General features: G+C 41.5%; 1 protein-coding gene across 1 annotated transcript in view; it reads left to right on the top strand.

Annotated features, from left to right (window-relative positions):
• FANCC (FA complementation group C) overlaps window positions 1-17,145 on the top strand; it is a 333,078-nt gene that overhangs the window by 26,206 nt on the left and 289,727 nt on the right. Inside the window, exon 3 of the mRNA XM_077299602.1 lies at window positions 10,342-10,426. Within this exon, the coding sequence (XP_077155717.1) occupies window positions 10,342-10,426 (85 nt within the window). The remainder of the gene's footprint in view (window positions 1-10,341; window positions 10,427-17,145) is intronic.

The following is a 17,145-nucleotide window of genomic DNA, read 5'->3' as shown; positions in this document are numbered from 1 at the left end:
ATGAAATATTCCAGTTGTAAATCTTTTTTTCATTGCATAGTGGAATGTGTTGAGAACAATAAAACCTAAAAATGATCAACATAAATCACAACTAATATCGCACGGAGGTCTGGAGTTGGAATGATGCTCAAAATCAAAGTGGAAAATGAAGTTACAGGCTGATCAAACTTCAGTGGAAATCCCTCAAGACAAGGAATTGATGCTCAGTAGTGTGTGTGGCCTCTACGTGCCTGTATGATCTCCCTACAATGCCTGGGCATGCTCCTGATGAGGCGGCGGATGGTCTCCTGAGGGATCTCCTCCCAGACCTGGACTAAAGCATCCGCTAACTCCTGGTCAGTTGGTGGTAGAACGTGACGTTGGTGGATGGTGCGAAACATGATGTCCCAGATGTGTTCAATCAGATTCAGGTCTGGGGAACGGGCGGGTCAGTCCATAGCTTCAATGCCTTCATCTTGCAGTAACTGCTGACACACTCCAGCCATGTGAGGTCTGGCATTGTCCTTCATTAGGGGAAACCCAGGGCCAACCGAACCAGCATATGGTCTCACAAGGGGTCTGAGGGTCTCATCTCGGTACCTAATGGCGGTCAGGCTACCTCTGGCGAGCACATGGAGGGCTGTGCGGCCCTCCAAAGAAATGCCATCCCACACCATTACTGACCCACTGCCAAACCAGTCTTACTGAAGGATGTTGCAGGCAGCAGATCGCTCACAATGGCGTACTAAAGGTGTAATACTGCAGGTAATAGTAAATACCTAGATGATCATGGAAAGAGACAGAGGCTCCCAGAGTGGAGGAGTCCGGCCAGACACGTGTACTCCCAACCCGTGTCGCCACACTAGTGGCTTCTTCAGGGGCCTGTGGTGAGGCTCTTTTGTACTAATGTACAATTTATTATATGATATGATTAAGCCAATGGAAATCATTGGGAGACTTACCGTTCCCGAGTCCTGTTTACATGCGGACAAACCCGTTATGCCGGGAGTATTGCGCTTAAAGAGCGCATACAGCTTAGAACCCACCGTTTTGGACAGTCACGTGATGGTTTAAACAAGATTGCGGGATCTACAATTAAAAAAGGCCTTAGGGCAAATCCGAAAATGTGTATGTGAACCTACAAGACCACATGCTCTCATAACCACTTTTAATAATCAATGGCACGATATCCTTGAGATTCTTACAAAAAATTAGGGAATCTAAGTTAACTCCCCACATCTCACAGTCAAATAATATGGTTGCTAGACGAGCTAAGAGCCTCAGGGACAAACTTTGCCATAGTCCCACGAATAGATTAAATCAGGGCATGAGGATCTTTGGCACGTATTCTTATTATTCATGGTCGCACAAGATGGGATTTCCAAGATGGGATTTCCATCTCTACCTTGCCTTTTCGGATTCAGCATAAGGCCTTTTTTAATTGTCTCTAAAAGTTGACCAACGATTTCTCATTTTTTTAACAAAATTTACAAAACCATTTTTTTAGGGACCACCTCACATTTGTAGTGACTTTGAGGGGGCTATATGATAGAAAATACCCCAAAGTGACACCATTATAAAAACAGCACCCCTCAAGGTACTCAAAACCACATTCAAGAAGTTTATTAAGCCTTCATGTGTTTTTTCGCAAAAATAATAATTTAGACCAAATTTTTTTTATTTTCACAAGGGTACCAGGAAAAAAAATCGACCCCAAAATTTGTTGTTCAATTTCTCCTGAGCATGCCGATACCCCATATGTGTGGGAAAACCACTATTTGGGCGCTCGGAAGGGAAGGAGCACCATTTGACTTTTTGAATGCAAAATTTGCTGGAATAATTAGCGGACACCATGTCACGGTTGGAGAGCCTCTGATGTGCCTAAACAGTGGAAACCCCCCACAAGTGACATCATTTTGGAAACCACACCTCTCAAGGATTTTATCCAGGGGCATAGTGAGCATTTTGACACCACAGGTACGGCGCAGAATTTGATAACATTAGGTTGTCATTGAATATGTCATTAGTGTTGAGCACAAGTGCTCGCTACTCCAGTTTGCATCGGGGTCTTGGGTATGCACCAAATATCGCGGGAGATTGAGTGACATGCTGTAGTCCCTGCCCCATATGTTTCCCGGCTGCTAGACACCCCAAAAAATGCGGTGATCCGCAGTACTCCGTGCATACCCGATGAAAACTCGAGTAGCGATCACTCAACATTCGCCATCATATTTAAAACATTTTTTCTTTTGAAAAAACTCCAATTCTAACCCCAACCCTAACACAACCATAACCCCAACCCTAAGGCTAAGTGCACACGTTGCAGAATTGCCGCGGCAATTCTGCAACTCCTGCCGCGGGTATATCGCAATTGGCATGCATATTCCTGCAGAAAACTAGCGTTTTGCAAGCATAATTAGCTTGCAGAATGCTAGCGTTTTCCAAGCGATGTGTAGCATTGCTTGGAAAACTGATTGACAGGTTGGTCATAATTGTCAAACATAGTGTTTGACAAGTGTGACCAACTTTTTACTATTGATGCTGCCTATGCCGCATCAATAGTAAAAGATAGAATGTTAAAAAAAAAATATATATATATATATACTCACCTTCCGCAAACAGCCGATCTCAGCGGCTTCTGTTCCTATAGATGGTGTGTGTGCAGGACCTTCGATGACGTCGCGGTCACGTGACCGCGACGTCATCACAGGTCCTTCACACACACCATCTATAGGAACGGAAGCGGCCACGTGCACCGCTGAGAGGCGGGAAAGACTCCGGGGCCATCAGAGGGTGAGTATATCACGATTTTTTATTTTAATTATTATTTTTTTTTTAACAATTATATGGTGCCCAGTCCGTGGAGGAGAGTCTCCTCTCCTCCACCCTGGGTACCAACCGCACATGATCTGCTTACTTCCCGCATGGTGGGCATAGCCTCATGCGGGAAGTAAGCAGATCAATGCATTCCTAGGTGTGCGGAATCCCCACGATTCCGCAAATTTAATAAACATGCTGGTTTTTTTTCTGGAATGCGATTCCGCTCAGGAAAAAAATGCAGCATGTGCACAAAAAATGCGGATTGCATTCTATTAAATAGGATGCTTAATGTGAGCGTTTTTTTCGCGGTTTTTATACCGAAAAACCTCAAAAAAAATGCAAAAAATCTGCTACGTGTGCACACAGCCTTAGCCCAACTGCAAAGAATGTAAAAAATAAAATACATTTTTTTTTTTTTTTTTTTAAGCTAACTACACTGCGTGCAGAATTATTAGGCAAGTTGTATTTTAGAGGATTATTTTTATTATTGATCAACAACTATGTTCTCAATCAACCCAAAAGACTCGTAAATATCAAAGCTTAATATTTTTGGAAGTTGTAGTGGGTTATTTTTAGATTTGGCTACCTTAGGAGGATATCTGTTTGTGCAGGTAACTATTACTGTGCAGAATTATTAGGCAACTTAATAAAAAACAAATATATCCCCATCTCACTTTGTTTATTTTCACCAGGTAAACCAATATAACTGCACAAAATTTAGAAATAAACATTTCTAACATGCAAAAACAAAACCCCAAAAAAATAGTGACCAATATAGCCACCTTTCTTTATGATGACACTAAAAGCCTTCCATCTATAGATTCTGTCAGTTGCTTGATCTGTTTACGATCAACATTGCGTGCAGCAGCCACCACAGCCTCCCAGACACTGTTCCGAGAGGTGGACTGTTTTCTCTCCCTGTAGATCTCACATTTTATGAGGGACCACAGGTTCTCTATGGGGTTCAGATCAGGTGAACAAGGGGGCCATGTCATTATTTTTTCTTCTTTGAGACCTTTACTGGCCAGCCACACTGTAGAGTATTTGGAGGCATCTGATGGAGCATTGTCCTGCATGAAAATCATGTTTTTATTGAACGATACCGACTTCTTCCTGTACCACTGCTTGAAGAAGTCTTCCAGAAACTGGCAGTAGGTCTGGGAGTTGAGCTTCACTCCATCCTCAACCCGAAAAGGTCCCACAAGTTCATCTTTGATGATACCAGCCCATACCAGTACCCCACCTCCACCTTGCTGGCGTCTATGTCAGAGTGGAACTCTCTGCCCTTTACTGATCCAGCCTCTGGCCCATCAAGAGTCACTCTCATTTCATCAGTCCATAAAACATTTGAAAATTCAGTCTTAAGATATTTCTTGGCACAGTCTTGACATTTTATCTTATGTTTCTTGTTCAAAGGTGGTCGTTTTTCAGCCTTCCTTACCTTGGCCATGTCCCTGAGTATCGCACACCTTGTGCCTTTTGTTACTCCAGTAACGTTGCAGCTCTGAAATATGGCACAACTTGTGGCAAATGGCATCTTGGCAGCTTCACGCTTGATTTTCCTCAATTCATGGGCAGTTATTTTGTGCCTTTTTTGCCCAACACGCTTCTTGCGACCCTGTTGGCTATTTGACATGAAATGCTTGATTGTTCGGTGATCACGCTTCAAAAGTTTGGCAGTTTCAAGACCGCTGCATCCCTCTGCAAGACATCTCACAATTTTGGACTTTTCAGAGCCCGTCAAATCTCTCTTCTGACCCATTTTGCCAAAGGAAAGGAAGTTGCCTAATAATTAAGCACACCTTATATAGGGTTTTGATGTCATTAGACAGCACTCCTCCTCATTACAGAGATGCACATCACCTGATTTACTTAATTGTAGTTGGCTCTCAAGCCTGAACAGCTTGGAGTAGGACAACATGTATAAAAAGTATAATGTGATCAAAAATACAACTTGCCTAATAATTCTGCACACAGTGTAAGGGGGTGACAAAAGGGGGTTTGATTTACTATATATTTTTTATTTTGATCACTGTCATATGATCTATCACAGTGATGAAAAGGAACCAATAGGATTTTTTTCCCCCCAGTAACATGATGCCAGAGCAGGAGGTACCGAGGGGCCCATCATTTCTCTCTCCTCTGACATGTATATCGTGTCAGAAGAGAGAGAAATCATTGAAACAGCCTGCACACTTCTTTTTTTTTTTGTGATCCCCGTTATTCATTGAAAATCTGGGCCTGGTTATGTTTTCTGGGGTCTCCGCTAACCCCGGTAGCCGAGACCTCGGAGATTTTCCGACTCTGGGGGATGCTGCAGCCTTACTCCTTATCACCCTTTTAAAACTGTGATGAGGAATTAAGTACCCTAGGCGGCTGCAGTTTTACTACGTATCAGTGGTTGCCAAGGGGTTAATATGTGATCGTCCATATACCAATATATTAGGGTATGGATCATAGAAAAAAATATAAATAGAAAGTTCAATGAGACTATTGTTTACCCATATCAATAAGGTAGAGTGGTCGCCTGCCATCTGAACCCCAATACTCTTTTCACTACTGCTTTAATGAGGGTTTAAAGTCCATTTAAATTTATATCGACCTAAATTTACAACTCATATAAAGTACAAAGTGTCACAAAAAACAATCTCAGAATCAAAGTGATCAGTTGAAGTGTTAAGGAGTTATCACATAAAGTGACACTGGTCAGAATTAAAAAATGTGGCCTGGTCATTAAGTTTAAAATGAGCTTGGTCACTAAGGGGTTAAGCATGTTTATTTTACAGTGCTTTACAAGCATCATCATGCTCCAAGGCTTTTGGAAGCAAATGTGACAGGTGTTAAAAATGTCACATGACTAAAGTTGAATAGTCCCATGCTAAGGGTGCCCGTAATGCATTGGTAGTATTGCCACGCGTGGCAAAATAAATTTTTTTTCTTTTGTAAATTGACAGTTTTGCCCACTGGCTCCTAAAGTAACAAAGCGTAGCAAACTGAAGGATGTAATTTGTTTATTTAATCTAAATTTACGAATATTGATGATTGCGTCCTTCTCTTCCAGATTTGGACTTTATTCTATAATATTTTCTTTTTTTTTTTTTTAGTCATTGCTGGCAGTGCAATTTGTTGAAACAGTTGCCTTTTGCTAGATCAGATTGCTGGCGTACAGCAGGTCCATATATTTAAGGTTAATGTGGCTTGTTAATAGCAATAGTAAACAACATCATCTCTGGCCGGCTGGTAGTAAGCGCTGCACCACGGCAATAACTCTGATTTATCACTTGCTATAATGAACAGCCTATACCATTTTGTGATTTGTTCTGTTGCCTTGGTACAGTTATTAGGTTGGCTCTCGGTGGACTGTCTCTGTGCATGGCCCCAGCAAGTCTAGAATGAGCTGCGCATGTAAAACAAAGATGTTATGTTTATTGCAACAGCAGGAGATGGTTAGCAGGTTTTTTACATGTGCATTATCCCTGTTCAGCACCCACTTTAGAAGCCTATGATGTTGCTATAAATTGTATAAGCAGGTAGAGAACAGCCATCACATAAAAAAAGGAAGATAAAAATAATTCTTTGGCGGTCTGTTATGTTTTTATTGTTGTTTGCCTTTCCTGCACAGCAAACATTGCTTATCGTTTTACTTTTGTAACTGGTTTGATATACCCTTATTATACTTTGTTGGTTCCAAAAGCAGAACATTTCCTAAACTCCAATTTTACTTTGTTTGAAAAATTTATTTTTAATATTAAGTTTGGAAAAAGCACAGAGCAAAATTTTAACCCTCAAAACTGGAACAATGTTGTAGGGTCTTAGTAGAAGAAAAAATAAAAAGAACCCCTTTAAAAATAACTTTCATTTGTATGCGTTAAAAATACCAAAAATATTCCTTATTAGCAATAGAAAGAGCATAAGAGTGTCTGGTACAGGTTAGCCCAAAAAAAAATACAAATTGGGATAATAAAAGGAAATTTGCGCCAATAATTTGGCACTGGTAAATAACAATGAGAAAAGGTCTAGCGAAGATAGATTGCATATTATCCTATGTGTCACTTCCTAACAGGGGAAGTTGGCACCCTTGAATCACAAAATGGCTCCCCCGATCCATGTCGACTTGCCCTCCCTGACTCTCAAAGGACTTCCTAAAAAAGCCACCACCAACACCTACATAAAGTGCTTAAAGTGCATAGTATAAATGTATAATGCTGTGTGTCTGTTAGAAAAAAATAACACTTCCTTACTTTTTCAAGTAAGAGCACGGCGAGGATAGAAAGGAAAGCAATATAGAATTGTATGGATAAAGCAATTCTTGTTTAATATCCATTCAAAAAGTGTTTACAAAAATGAAGAAAAGTAAGTTCATAAGTTCATAGCACACAAAATTAAGTATTCGATTATAGAAGAGAAATCAAGCATTCATTGATCTTACATATGATGTGGTCTGTGTGGAGATACCCAAAGTAATGAGAGATCTGCCTGAATACGTGTTGGGTCTGCTATACTATTTTGACCCATAGACTTATATTGGTTTCTGTTTTTCTATCTCCTAACCATATATGATCTACCGCTACGACTTCTACCATATTAGAAGAACACTATTAACTTGCAGAATATGCATATTAGTTCTGTACATTACCTCATTTTAAAATGCTTACGCATATAACTTGTGTGACCTTCAAAAGAACCATGTAATATCTTCAAATAACCACATTTTGACAGTTCTGACAAGAGTCCTATAGCTATGACATACAGAGAACAGATGTATCTAGCAAGGTCCTCAAAATAACTCGGTCACAAACTAGCCAGAGTCCTTGCTCGCTAGTTGGACTCTGTATACGTTATGTAATCTATATTTTTTTTATTATTGATATAGTAATATTTTACAGTGTCTAGTCAACAGTGAGCAGTGCAAGGATATGGCTCAATGTTCCAAAAAGATTTATCCTTACATAGATATGTTGTAAGCGCCCTCGCATACAATAATTACTGTCTCTATACGATGTACAAAGAAAATGGCTTAAAATTAGGTTTCAAAAATGATTATACTGTATAAAGAGACACCAAATCTAATATATCAGATAGAGAAGGGTTTAGAGGCAGTCAAGTCATGCAATATACATAAATGGCATGGGTATATTTGTGCATGACCCTAGAAACACAGTAAATCTACTGCATATTAGACATACTGTAGGTACATATGTAAAAAAAAATGCCCATAGTAGAGGGGTTATGTACTGGGTACAGGAATGCAGCCCACTTTGGGCAATGATATAAATAAAGAGGTACACTTATCTCAAGGGGAAAGGTGCCCCAACCCAACACGTTTCCCCAGTTTTGTCTATCCAAATGGGGTTCATCAGGGGAAATGGTTTTAGTAAGCCACATGCAGCATATGTAGATGGAACGCTGCATGCGTTCAAACAGACACAGGTCCCATAGCTTACTAAAACCATTTCCCCTGATGAACCCCGTTTGGACAGACCAGATCTCGTTTTCATCTTTTTTTTTTTTTGTTTGTTTGTTTTTTGTAGTGACTAACAGTCTGATGGGAAATAATTGCAGCATGCACTATTCTGGTTAGATTTTCAGACCAAACTATGTGAACAAGCACACGAAGATGTACATGGAACCAGTCACGTTGGCAGTTTGCAACGTGACTGGCTCTAGTTTTAGTGTGGCCATTTGAACCTGGCCTAACATTGACAGGCAGGATAATGCTCTACTACGGACACTCGGACGTAGTAGACTGCGTCTGGGTGTCTGTTTTCAGTAAGTATAGACGCCCGAAAATGATGCACGGCAGAGCACACGTTCGCTGTGTTGGCACCAATATAATTTATAGTCCGGCAGCACATATGCCCGAATCCTGTTTGCGGGGGGTTCGGACACACGCCATGACAGAGCCAACAAAAGTGTGCCTGAGCTTAATGTGAAAGCACCCTTTCACAGTACATGTAGAAAAACTGGAATAACAATAAATTGCAATTCGGGTTTTATCTGACTAACAATGGGGAGACCAAAGGCAGTAGTACTCACCTGATGTGGTTGTGTACCCACAACCATTAAAAGGCTCAAGGCTGCTGCAGACCCACGGCTTGGATAACAGGTAATTGGAATGTAAGGGTTAATACAATATGATTTTGTCACGATGCTGCAATTCAGGTAGGTGCAGGCTCCACTAGATGGCAGAATGGAAGCAGGACTGTACCTATGCAGAGCTGGCCTGCAGTGCAGCAGTGAGGCTACCACAGGTGGCAGCGAAAGTCAAACAAGGCGGGTCAAATCCTACACTGTAGCGCAGTTCCAAAGGAATAAGCAAACTCACAGTCAGAGACAAGCCAGGGAGTCAGTAACGGTCAGGTGCGGATAAGCCAAAAGACAGAAACAGGTCAGGATACAAGCCAAGTCAAAACCAGGGAGTCAGCACACTAACTGGAAATACGGAGTCAAAACGGGAATAGGGGAAAACAGAGACACGGGTTCAGACAGCAACGCAGCAGGACAAATCAGAGCAATCAGAGTCAGCTACAGCAGCACTAGGCAAAAACTATAACTGACATCGCCTGCAGGAAGCAGCGGTGATAAATAGCCAACCTGAAACCACACAGAGGCTGAGAAAGGTTAACTCTTGACATGACCAGACCGGGAAAAAGGGAAAACAGGACTCAAAACCCGGTCTGGATCATGACAGATTTGTCCTGATGAAGGAGTCTGGCACTTCAAAATGCATTGACTAATAAACCGCATCCTGGATATTGTTTTCTTCTATCTTCTATACCGCAGGACCGAATGAAACTTTACGTTCCAATTATCTTACACAGTACTTAGCATGGGCACATTTATAAGAATCTCAGTACAGGAACATTCTTTTAGGAACATTCTATTCCAAGGTCTATTACAGTAATTAAAATGTACTTTGTTTGTGGGAAAACCTCTTTAACACAAAAATACTGATTTATGCAATGGCTAATTTTCTGATGAGTCCCTTTAAGAAGCTTGTTGGGGTGTTCAGTAGGTGATGCATGTTGAAGTCAGGAAAACTGTTTCCCATGACCACCTTTGAGAGAGGCTATACCCAGCAGAACTGCGCATTCTCGCCCTGTGCAATGAGAATGACTGCATGACTCTGCACTGTGATCTAGGAAGATATGCACATGCATGATCAAGTTGACTGTGCTCACTGCTTTTTCTTCACTGCCTATGGCTCCATCGGGGCTTACTTTTGAAGCCTTGGAAATCCGGATTCGGTTGTTTCCACTGATGGGCTTCGTTGGCCTTAATGATACAATCGGAGTCCCATTGTTCCCTATTGGGCATAATTTGCTTATTTGAAGCGAGCACCAAAGAGCGGCCAATCATGTCTTGGAAGTGTCCATGGGCAACAAGAGGAAAACAATAATTTTAGATTATATATTGGCAGGAGTGGGAACTTTTGAAAAATAAATGTTATTGCACAGACTCATGTCATGTTTGGGGCAATGGGCTATTAATATAAAGTTGCTACAACCCCGTTAAAGATATTTATTTTGTCCTTTTTTACAGGAGCCTTCCACAGCGATAGAAAAGTTTCCCATGCTTGGTCAGCTTCTGGGTCGTCTTTGCTGGAACAATTTTGTAATTGGACATGGTGAGTACAGAGGCCTGCATTACTGCCTGATTTTTTTTTTCTTGGTGAAAATCAATGTCCTATAGCCAGGGCCAGTGTTACTTTGGATTGTGCTCTGTGCAGTGCTTTAGGCTGACCCCCCTGTATTGTGTTCTGTTATACAGGGCTAACTATCTGTATTATACCTGATGGTCCTGAAATAACAATCCCATAAAATGGACAAGTTAAAATTCTTAGTTATCTAAATAACAATACTTCCACCAGACGCTGTAAAGTTAATAAGCGTGCACACAGTGCCAAATTGGATGTCATTTTCCATAGAGTGCTTAAAGGGAATCTGTCAGCAGGTTTTTGCTATCTCATCTGAGTTCAGCGTAATGTAGGCAAAGAGAAGCTGAATCCAACGACGTATCACTTACTTTACTGGGTGTAGCAGTTCTGATACAATCGGAGCTTTTAGATGCAGAATGAAGCAGAGCTGAGGAAGCTGACCTCGCCCACACCAGACTCTCCATGTACAAAGTCCATAGACAGTGAGGTGCTCATCACAGGAGGGGGCGTTGCTGGACGAGTGTAGTCCAGCAATGTTCATCTCTTTGTGATAAAACCTTCACACTTCGTAAACAGCACGCACTTTGACAAGTAAGACATCCGTGAATTCTGTTTTTCAGCCTCTATATCGAGATTACATAGCAAAAACCTGCTGACAGATTCCCTTTAAATAATACCTATATATGCTGACTAAATAATGTTTTCTAATAACAGAACTTTAGTATATCTAAATATTATTGTAGTGAAACAGTATTATCACAATTGAAAGTTATGCCCTATTCATAGGATAGGCGATAACTCGCTGATTGGATTGGAGCACCAGCGATCCTGTGAACGAGGCTTGAATGCTTTGAGTGAAAGTGCAGATTCGCATGCATGACCATTTAAGATGAAGAACTGGATATCGTCATTTCTGGACTGTTGAGGGTCCTCAGTGTCACGTTTCCAGCAGTTAGCAAGCTATCCGCTGCCCTAATCATAGGGTATATTAAAGCTGTGGGACTATCGATTTAAAGGGAACCTGTCACCCTGTTTTTTCGGTATGAGATAAAAATACTGTTAAATAGGGCCTGAGCTGTGCATTACAATAGTGTATTTTGTGGACCCCCGTTCCCCACCTATGCTGCCGAAATACGTTACCAAAGTAGTCGTTTTCGCCTGTCAATCAGGCTGGTCAGGTCGGATGGGCGTGGTGTCTTCCCCCAGATCTTGCGTAGTTTTCCGTTGGTGGCGTAGTGGTGTGCGCATGTCCAAGGTCCCGAATCCTGCACAGGGGTGTGAAAATAGCAGCGATGTCCGTTATTCCATTGGTGGTCGGTGGGCGCGGCCATCTTGCTTTGGCCGCGCGTGCGCAGAAGCGGCGCTCTGCTGGCCGCGGCTTCAGGAAAATGGCCGCGGGCATCCGCGCGTGCGCAGATGGCTATCGCGGCGGCCATTTTCCTGAAGCCGCGGCCAGCAGAGCGCCGCTTCTGCGCACGCGCGGCCAAAGCAAGATGGCCGCGCCCACCGATCACCAATGGAATAACGGACATCGCTGCTATTTTCACACCCCTGTGCAGGATTCGGGACCTTGGACATGCGCACACCACTACGCCACCAACGGAAAACTACGCAAGATCTGGGGGAAGACACCACGCCCATCCGACCTGACCAGCCTGATTGACAGGCGAAAATGACTACTTTGGTAACGTATTTTGGCAGCATAGGTGGGGAACGGGGGTCCACAAAATACACTATTGTAATGCACAGCTCAGGCCCTATTTAACAGTATTTTTATCTCATACCGAAAAAACGAGGTGACAGGTTCCCTTTAATATTGTGATCGGTAGTTATCACAAGTATCTAGTGCCAAGCCATCAGTGGCACCTCCTTTATGTAAATGTAATCTGCCATTACCTTTATTTTTCCATTAGGGTTAGAGTTGGGCTAAAGTGAGTTGTGCTAAAGTGAAAATGGGCTAAAGTTAGGGTTGGGCTAAAGTTAGGGTTAGGGTTGGGCTCAAGTGAGTTGGGCTAAAGTTAGGGTTGGGCTAAAGTTAGGGTTGGGCTAGGGTTGGGATTAGGGTTAGGAGTGTGTTGGGGTTAGGGTTGTGGTTAGGGTTTGGATTAGGGTTAGGAGTGTTTTGGGGTTGGGATTAGGCTTAGGGCTGTGTTGGGGTTAGGGTTGTGGTTAGGGTTGGGATTATGGTTAGGGGTGTGTTGGAGTTAGAGATGGAGTTAGAATTGGCGTTTTCCACTGTTTAGGTACATCAGGGGGTATCCAACTGCGACATGAAGCCACCATTAATTCCAGCCAATTTTGGGTTCAAAAAGTCAAACAGTGTTCCCTCCCTTCTGAGCCCAGCCATGCGCCCCACATATGGGGTATCTGCGTGCTCAGGAGAAATCGCACAAGAAATTTTGTGGTCCATTTTCTCCTGATACCCTTGTGAAAATAAGAAAAATTGGTTCCAAAGTAAATTTTTTGCAAAAAAAAAGTTAAATGTTCATTTTTTCCTTCCACATTGCTTTAGTTCTCTTGAAGCACCTGAAGAGTTAATAAACTTCTTGAATGTGGTTTTCTAAATTTTGTTGGAAAAATGAGAAATTGCTGGTCAACTTTTAACACTTATAACGTCCTAACAAAATTGTGCTGATGTAAAGTTGACATGTGGGAAATGTTATTTACTAACTATTTTGTGTGACACCACACTCTGATTTAAGGGTACAAAAATTAAAAGTTTGAAAATTGCAAAATTTTCAAAAATTTTTGACAAATTTCCGCTTTTTTTAAATAAATAAACGCAAGTTATATCGAAGAAATGTTACCACTAACATGATGTACAATATGCCACGAATCTCAGAATCAGTGGGATACGTTGAAGCATTCAGAACTATAACCTCATAAACTGACAGTGGTCAGAATTGTAAAAATTGGCTTTGTCATTAAGTACCAAATTGGCTCTGTCACCAAGGTGTTAAATAAAACATGACTTTTATTGAATCTTAATTAAAAGTGGACATGTGCTAAATGTATCCTGTATTAATTATTTCATTTGCAATCAGATTCTGAATTAGAGACTTTTACCTTTTATATTAGCTATCCTAATCAATTATTAGTATTAGTTTATCCTGACTGGCTCAACATTGGATCATTAGTTAAGTATCATTGATGATATTCACTCTTTGGGGTGTTGATTCAAAGTTTGAACTGCATAAGGCTACAGTCACACACCTGTGTGTATTCTTACATGATTGCTACAGTTTAACCCTTTGGATGCTGCCCGTATTAGTAGCATCTAAATGGTTAGACAGAGGGAGGATCTGTCACTCCATCCCTGCAACCAACCCCCACAGATAGTGTTCATAGAAGATCACTATACAGCTCTGGCAAAAATTAAGAGCCCACTGCAAAATGTTCAGTTTGTCAGATTTTTCTCTTTATAGGTATGTTTTTAGTAAAATGTAAATTGTTCTTTTTTTCTTTAAACTTCTGACAACATGTCCCCGAATTTCCAAGCAATAAGTTTGGTATTTTTTTTCTGACAAAGAAAAATGGTCAAAATTAAAAAAACAAACAAACAAACAGTGCTTTCAGACCTCAAATAATGCAAAGAAAACAAGTTCATAATCATTTAGAAACAGCAATACTCATGTTTTAACTCAGGAAGAGTTCAGAAATCAATATTTTGTGGAATAACCATGATTTTTAATCACAGCTTTCATGCGTATTGGCATGCTTTCCACCAGTCTTTCACACTGCTTCTCGCGCAAAAAATGTAAGCAGTTCTTCTTTGTTTGATGGCTTGTGACTATCCATCATCCTTTTGATTACATTCCAGAGGTTTTCAATGGGGTTCAGGTCTGGAGATTGGGCTGCCCATGACAGGGTTTTGATGTGGTGGTCTCTTAATTTTTGCCAGAGCTGTATTTACAATACACTGCAATCAAGTGAATTCAGCTTCAAGTGAAATTAAAATAATATTTTTGAAAAAACTTCCTCCTTTCCCTAATTTTGGAAATAAAAAGCTATATATTTGTTATCTCTGGATTTAGTAAAAAACAAGCTTTAAAAACATTAGTTGTGAATGCCATAAACAAAATAAATACAAATGCCTGAGTTTCTATTCTTCGTTATGTTTTCTCCCTCCAAAAATGGAATATAAAGTAACCAAAATGTACCGTATATACTAGAGTATAAGCCGACCCCCCTAATTTTGCCACAAAAAACTGGGAAAACTTAATGACTCGAGTATAAGCCTAGGGTGGAAAATGCAGCAGCTACCGGTAAATGCTAAAAATAAAAATAGATACCAATAAAAGTAAAAAATTAATTGAGACATCAGTAGGTTAAGTGTTTTTGAATATCCATATTGAATCAGGAGCCCCATATAATGATCCATACAGTTCATGATGGGCCCCATAAGATGCTTCATACAAAATAGGCCCCATATAATGCTCCATAAAGTTATTGATGGGCCCCATAAGATGCTCCATATTAAAATATGCCCCATATAATGCTGCACAAATGTTGATTATGACCCCATAAGATGCTCCATAGAGACATTTGCCCCATACAATGCTGCACAAATGCTGATTATGACCCCATAAGATGCTCCATAGAGACATTTGCCCCCATATAATGCTGCACAAATGCTGATTATGGCCCCATAAGATGCTCCTTAGACACATTTGCACCATATAATGCTGCACAAATGCTGATTATGGCCCCATAAGATGCTCCATAGAGACATTTGCCCCATACAATGCTGCACAAATGCTGATTATGGCCCCATAAGATGATCCATACAGACATTTGCCCCCATATAATGCTTCACAAATGCTGATTATGGCCCCATAAGATGCTCCATAGACACATTTGCACCATATAATGCTGCACAAATGCTGATTATGGCCCCATAAGATGCTCCATAGACACATTTGCCCCATATAATGCTGCACAAATGCTGATTATGCCCCCATAAGATGCTCCATAGAGATATTTGCCCCCATATAACGCTGCACATGGCCCCATAAGATGCTCCATAGAAATATTTGCCCCATATAACGCTGCACATGGCCCCATAAGATGCTCCATAGAGATATTTGCCCCATATGCTGTAATAAAAAAAATAAATAAAACAATCACATACTCTCCTCTCGTCGCTCAGGCCCCCCCGGAACTTTCTATATTCACCTGTCTCCCGTTCCACCGTCGGCGCCTCTGTGTCTTCCGCGTCCTCTGCACTGAAGTTCAGGCAGAGGGCGGCGCGCACACTAATCGCGTCATCGCGCCCTCTGACCTGAGAGTCACTGCAGAGGACGCGGAAGACGGAGCGGCGCCGACGGTGGAATGTGGGACAGGTGAATATGCCCCCGTTATACTCACCTGCTTCTGGCGCGGTCCCTGGTTCTCCGGGCGCTGCTCATTACAGCAATGAATATGCGTCTCCACCCCTATGGGAGTGGAGTCGGGTCCATATTCATTACTGTAATGAGCGGTACCATGTGACCGCTCAATACAGGAAGGAGCTGCCGGCGCCCGGGAACCAGGGACCGCGCCAGGAGCAGGTGAGAATTATTAGACAGCTGCCGCTCCCCCTTCCCTGCCGACCCCTGGGAATGACTCGAGTATAAGCCGAGAGGGGCAATTTCAGCCTAAAAAAATGGGCTGAAATTCTCGGCTTATACTCGAGTATATACGGTACTCCAAAATGGTACCAACAACAATGTAGTGTTTGGTCTGAATCCATTGACATGTCCCATTCCATTGGCCACGACAGTTGTCATCTTTGGCTGCTGCACAGGAGCCGGAGTATCGCCTCTTACCTGCCGGCATCCGCGTGCTCTTTTGTTTAAGTGGCCAGGTGCTACGTCATCGTTGCAGCGACATTTGATGTCTCGGCAGCCCAGCTAATCGGAAGAAAATATGTGGATTCCAGCAGGTAAGAGGCAGCACTCCTGCTCTCGTTCAGCGGCCACTGACATTGGCGATGGAATGGGACAGATGAAACGTGTCGCACCAATTCTAATAACAAGTGATGTTTACTGCTTAGATGGACTTTTTGGAATTGTTTATTTGCACTTAATGCTTTCAATTTTCCATAAATAGCCCCCAGAGGAGGGAACTGGAAATATCCTAAGGAATCTATCAGAGAACATATTTTATTTTACACAAAAATTTTTTGCTTGAACTTTTCCTTACTTTTTTTTCTAATTTATAAAAACAGATGGTTCATTTATGTGTCACCCTTTATATCATCTAAGTACTATTTTTACATAACATAAACCTACAGCCACTTTCCAGGGGTCTGAAACAGCTGGAATTTATCTTCGAAAAATAAAGAATCGAGCAACCTTTTGTGGTTTTTAATTCTTCATCTCATATTTAGAGAAGCCAGAAACACCCCCCCTTCCTCTTTTCCTTTAATTACAATACTCAACATATCCCCTGCTTTATTATGCTGAGCATGCATTTTGTGGGTGGGGAGCAGAGAAGGCACTTAAAATCGATTTTACTACTGTGGTGTAGTGGTTGGGTTATTTTCTCATTGTCGAGCAGGAAATCATAATCATATTGTTTTAATGCCTGCTGTTAAAGAAAAGACTTTGATTTGCAATGTTTCCTTGTTAAAAAACAAAAAGAAAAACAACCAAAAACCTAACTGACCACACTGGACGAGCAGAGCGCAGTAGCCAAAAAAAGGCTTT

Source organism: Ranitomeya variabilis, chromosome 1 (assembly GCF_051348905.1).
Source record: "Ranitomeya variabilis isolate aRanVar5 chromosome 1, aRanVar5.hap1, whole genome shotgun sequence".
NCBI lineage: Eukaryota > Metazoa > Chordata > Amphibia > Anura > Dendrobatidae > Ranitomeya > Ranitomeya variabilis.
This window is presented reverse-complemented; position numbering and strand designations above follow the sequence as displayed.